Source organism: Aegilops tauschii, chromosome 1 (assembly GCF_002575655.3).
Source record: "Aegilops tauschii subsp. strangulata cultivar AL8/78 chromosome 1, Aet v6.0, whole genome shotgun sequence".
NCBI lineage: Eukaryota > Viridiplantae > Streptophyta > Magnoliopsida > Poales > Poaceae > Aegilops > Aegilops tauschii.
The window spans coordinates 413644179-413650178 of NC_053035.3; the positions used below are offsets into that span (position 1 = coordinate 413644179).

Genomic DNA, 6000 nt, shown 5'->3' on the forward strand with positions numbered 1-6000 from the left:
AGACCAAATTTATCTCAAAGAATTCATGGATAGTTCTGATCGTAAAGTGAGAATTTGTCACACCACAACAAACACACCAACAGATTACATCAGATGTATTACAATCATGTAGGGAAGCTCATGTGATCTTTGTAATGAGGAGCAAGGTAGAGAAAAACATCTAGCTACCGCTATGGATCCATAGTCCAAAGGAAACTACTCATGAGCGATCATGGTGACCTTCAAGTTGATGGAGATGGCCCCAGATGATTTTCCCCACCGATCGACACCGAAAGGCCTCCAGATCGGACCACTTCAGAACAGAGAGGTGTGGCGGTGGGAAGTATAACTGAATGATATTTAGGGTTTTCGGATCGAACGAAAAATATAGACGTGGAGAGGCGGTGCATCAGAGCCACAAGGGGCCCACGCCGGTTCAGCATGCGGCCACCCCTGGCCACGTTGTGAGGTCGCGTGGTAGATGTGTGTCACCCCTAGGTGGGGCCCATGTCCTCCAGAAGCTTCTCGATGAAAACTTTTTCTGTTTTTTTGGGATTTTGGAGCTCCGTAAAATTAATTTTCCTGAAAGCCCCAAAACATGTAGGAAACAACAACTGTTTCTGGGCACTAAGTTGATACCTTAGTCCATAAAAATGTTAAAAGATGGTGCCAAAACTATACCAAAGTGATATAAACATAACATGGAACAAGAAAAAATTACAGATACTTTTGAGACATATAGCATCCCCAAGCATAATCCCTACTCGTCCTCGAGTAGGTAGATGACAACACCATATTTTTTGATTGTAAATTCTACTAACATGAATCATGATCAATTTAATGTAATTTAGGTACGATTTTAAAGAATAGCGATGCAATGCAATCGTCTATAGTTGATTAAAAGCAAGTAGAATAAAAAAGTCCAAGTAAGATACCTCTTGCTTTCATACCAAGTTCACCAATGCCTTTAGGTTTAAAGAGTAGCTAGCGTCGTATCATGAAAGCATAATATGCCAAGTCTTCCTTGTATCAAATTTTTTTTGGTCATAAACCAGCTAGAGTGTCGTTCAAGCACATCAACTACACAACCTCCTATTTCAACCAATCAACACTTATGCAATACTTGAGTGCGAGACTTGATCTTTGCACTTCAATGGAAAAGGAGAATAATGATGGAGATTTATAAGAAGTCAAAAAGTGAAAGACAGTCTTGCATCAACGCGACTGATCATCAGGCAATGGGGAGTATGTCGATTTTAATACAAGGAGTACGGACTATCATGCAACATATGCACTAGAGCTATGAATATATGAAACCTCTCCAAATGAACTAGTGGAGTGTGCATCCAACATTGCTTGTTCATGAACACCCAGAGCGTTTGAGAAATCTCATCATCGGAATCCACAAGGTAAGTTCTATGATGTGAAAAATCCACAACGAATATATAAACATAAAGCATATGAAAACTCTCTATAAGAAATGCAATGGTGCTACTTTGAAGCATTTATGTATGCAAAAAGGATAGTAGTGTTGCCCCCTGTCTTTTTTCTCCCATTTTTTTTATTTGGCTAGCCTTCATGGCTCTTTTATACCTCACAAGGTAGGGGCAACACCCTATAATGATGAACAATACACTAGTTTATTCATAACTCAACTTAACCAAATAAACATGAGTCTCATGAACGCCTCTGGCAGGGTACTAGGATGTGCAATGATCTAGCGTAGGAATATATATCTCAGAATGGATATGAAAATGTCATGATAGGTAGGAATGGTGCCTCTTTTGAGGAAGATGGGTGTTTTATGTGTACGAGAACAAGAAGAAGCTCTCCCATGGGTTTTTGGTGTACCGACGAATGATGCAACAAGTCCCGATGTGAGAGTGGGCAATGCGAGACACCGAAAAGTATAGCAAATGTGGAATGGGTGAAGCACATGTAAGATCAAAAACTCGCATTAGTCATAAAGAACTCAAGTACTTATTATAAGCATCTTGTAATATACTTTGAAAAATCATATAACCAATGCAACTCTTAGGGAGAAGTGTTTGACGCAATTGAAGCCTGTTGCGCATCCCTGACCCATACTACGTGATTTTTACTTACAATGCCCACCAACTTGGACCTCCCTGCAATACCAATGGCCACACTTTTATGTAAATTAATGAAAATGAGGCATCGACTCATTGATATATATGTCATTTCTTCATCTTTTTTTACCGGCACATTCATCTATTACTCTCATTTTATCTCAAAACTATCGCAAAGAATCCTATCTTCAAATTAGAGACTCTGGATTAATTCGTGAAATTTTAATTATACCACCAAAGCATACATATCATTTTAATCACCAACATATTAACCTTGGTGTACAGCTCCCGAGAGGACATCGACGTATGCGCCATATGCCTCGACGAGTTCGTGTACGACGAGAAGGTGCGCGTGTTGCCGCGGTGCGGATATTGCTTCCACGTCTGCTGCATGGATGCCTGGCTGATGTCCCACGACTCCCGTCCCACATGTCAGCGACCGGTCATCGGGAAGGGCGGAAGCCAGTGTCCCGCGGAGACGGACACAATCGTCACCATGGCCATTCTGTGAGTCCATGTGCAACGAAGCATGCCATTGCTGACTATCTACCCTACTGTATCCTCTATTCATGTGTGTCTGTTAACTTAATCAGGCCAAATCAGGTCGAATGTGTGCAACCAAACACCATGTAATCTATGAACCAAGCCCAATGCATGCAACCAAATGTTAAGGGAAAATTGCTTCTCTAATGCAGGCATCCCATATGGAGGCTACTAAACTATGTGCACAACATGATTTTTTTGTTTGCATTGCCTCAACTTGTCCCAGTTAAGTCAGAGATGCAAGGATGCAAAAAACATGCAGAGCACCAAACACATCCTTATAGATTGAGGCCTTCAACATAGAATTTCACTTTCATCTAGATTGAGACCAGGGTACCATTGTTCCATGCAACGTCGCCACCGCCATCTGAATGGGCACCACCTCGAAACCAAGACCTAACCAAAACATGCAAAACTAGGGCCCCCCACCTCCCGCTACCGAAACAGCAAACAAAGGGAAGGAACCATTGGCCTTGTCGGCGGGACGAGGTGGAGGTCTATATAGAGGAGGGATCTGGGAGGTAATTGGGTGAAATGTGTAACTTCTGAAGAAAATCAGAACTACCAAGGATTGTTTCTTAGAACATAGTACAAACGCATACGCTCATATATACGTGCTTACACTTATCCCCATGGACTCACACACATCCTACCCATATGAGCACATTCGAGAGACCGAGCAGACATATTATCTTGAGACTGACGAAGGCACCATAGACACCTCGTAATTGATGAAAACATTTCCTTCCACTAAACACGGATCATCAAAAATCCTGAAATAAATCCAGGATAATACGAGCATTAGAACTTGAACACTGGTGGACTGGGAATACCACTGTCCTTCTAACCATCCAAGCACATGTTAATTCGCACTGCCAATGATCGTGGTGCACTTCGTTGCATCAACAAATCAGTGATAAATAGACTGAAAAATAAAAACAACTCAGTGATGAATGATACGAAAATCTGGCTCCTCGCTGTCGACCGGTGGGGAGAGTAGGTCCAGCCCATCAAACGTGACACGCGCGCACCAAAAAATAAGCGTGAAGTAACAAGATTCCATCTTAGCCACTGACACCAAATTTGGATTTAAGGAGCCGGTAGAGGCTCCAGATCGGAAAGCGCAAAGACAAAAGAGCTCTTGTTTCAAAATTTAGGCCACAGTAGCTAGAGCAGGGCAGGGCAGGGCACACCCCGTGCGAAGCTAAGCATGTGCAGCCAGGCTGACACGACGATGCCGTGCCCGCCGCCGTCGCAGGGGCGGCTCATCACCGTGCTGAGCATCGACGGCGGCGGCATCCGCGGCCTCATCCCCTCCACCATCCTCGCCTGTCTTGAGTCCAAGCTCCAGGTTCGTCCATCCGTCTGCAGCTCCACTGTCTAGCTGCATCATCTTCGTCATCCTAGATCGATTGATTGATTGTGACATGCGCTGTGCCTGACAGGAGCTGGATGGGCCGGACGCGCGCATCGCGGACTACTTCGACGTGATCGCCGGGACGAGCACGGGCGCGCTGGTCACGTCGATGCTGGCGGCGCCCGGCGAGAACAAGCGGCCTCTCTTCGCCGCCAAGGACATCAACCAGTTCTACCTCGACAACGGGCCCAAGATCTTCCCGCAGAGGAGGTACGCACGCACCTCTCCTCCCGGTGGACTACGCACCAAAATTTGGCCGGCGGCGACGTTGATGCCGGCGTTGCTTCGGCGTCGCGTGCAGGTGGGGGTTCCTGACCCCGGTGGCGAACCTGCTCGGCGCGGTGATGGGTCCCAAGTACGACGGCAAGTTCCTGCACGACAAGATCAAGAACCTCACCAATGACGTGACCGTCGCCGACACCGTCACCAACATCGTCGTGCCGACGTTCGACATCAAGTACCTGCAGCCGGTCATCTTCAACACGTACGAGGCCAAGGTGGACCCGCTCAAGAACGCGCACCTCTCCGACATCTGCATCAGCACGTCGGCGGCGCCCACCTACTTCCCGGCGCACCACTTCACGACCCACGACCCCCTGGGCAAGCTGCCAGACCGTGAGTACCACCTCGTCGACGGCGGCGTGGCCGCCAACAACCCCACCATGGTCGCCATGTCCATGATCACCCAGGAAGTGATGCGCCGGAACCCGGACTTCACGCACGGCAAGCCGGCCGAGTACAGCAACTACCTCATCATCTCCATCGGCACCGGGACGGCCAAGCAGGCTGAGAAGTACACCGCGCCCGACTGCGCCAAGTGGGGCGTCCTCCGCTGGCTCAAAGACGGCCGCTTCACCCCGCTCCTCGACATCTTCTCCCATGCAAGCGCCGACATGGTCGACATCCACGCCGCCGTGCTGTTCCAGTCACTACGTGTCGAGAAGAACTACCTACGCATCCAGGACGACTCACTCACGGGGCACACGTCCTCGGTGGATATCTCCACTAAGGAGAACATGCAGGCGCTCATTGAGATCGGCAACAAGCTGCTCAAGATGAGCGTGGCCCGGGTGAACATCGACACGGGGATGTACGAGCCCGTCGATGGCGAGGGCACCAACGAGGAAGCGCTCGCTCGCTTCGCCAAGAAGCTCTCTGACGAGCGCAAGCTACGCCAAACCAACCTCAACTCCTAATAGAGAAGAGGAAGATTCGAGAGAGAGCACACAATATATATTGTAAATTTGTAATGCAATGCTATGTAATGTGGGCGAGTAATTACTTTTTGAAATGAAAGGTTTTATCAATTCTTGGTTATGCATATGAGTATCTATGTTTTTTCGAAACGGAGGCATAAGATTTGTCTCATCTATTAAATAAGGAGAGAATAGAGCTTAGAGTTTTACATCACGCCCACAAGTACGGCATGGCAATTACTCGCCCACGAAAATATCCCCTAATTTCTTTGCGCCCGCGGTCACCCAAGCTTGGCCTCGTCGACGATGGCGGCGAGTAGGATGGTCAGTGGCACACTCTTATGACAAAACACCCGTGCGTTTCTTTCATTTCAAATGATCCACGAGAAAAGCATGATGAGAGAGGCCAAAAATGAACGGTGCAATATCCTTGGGTTTACGACCAAGAAGCCACGGGAAGCCCCAAAAAGGCGTTTTGGCGCCATCTCCCACCGTGATAGTCGTAGAGGCATAGAAAAACTCATAGTCCTCCGCGGCCCAGGGGCTTCCCAGTCCAACCCATTATTTGCGGGGATCGTTCCATTCGAACCACAACCACTGAAGCTGCAAAGCACGCACGAATTTGTCGGTGTTGAGTACTCGAAGGCCTCCATACTATTTTGGTCTACAAACCACCTCCCAGTTGACCTTGCATTTGGCACCCGTGGTCTTGTCCGCACTGGACCAAAGGAAGACTCTCTCAATCTTGTTCAGGCTATTGACAGAGCCTTGAGGC

At 47.6% G+C, this 6000-nt stretch overlaps 1 protein-coding gene across 1 annotated transcript; it reads left to right on the forward strand.

The window, feature by feature from the left end:
- The first annotated feature begins 3721 nt into the window (after positions 1 to 3721).
- Positions 3722 to 5394, forward strand: LOC109785711 (patatin-like protein 1). Its single transcript, XM_020344309.4, has 3 exons — positions 3722 to 3963; positions 4058 to 4239; positions 4331 to 5394. Exons 1-3 carry the CDS (start codon positions 3823 to 3825, stop codon positions 5223 to 5225), a joined length of 1218 nt encoding a protein of 405 aa, XP_020199898.1. The 5' UTR covers positions 3722 to 3822; the 3' UTR covers positions 5226 to 5394.
- The last annotated feature ends 606 nt before the right edge of the window (positions 5395 to 6000 follow it).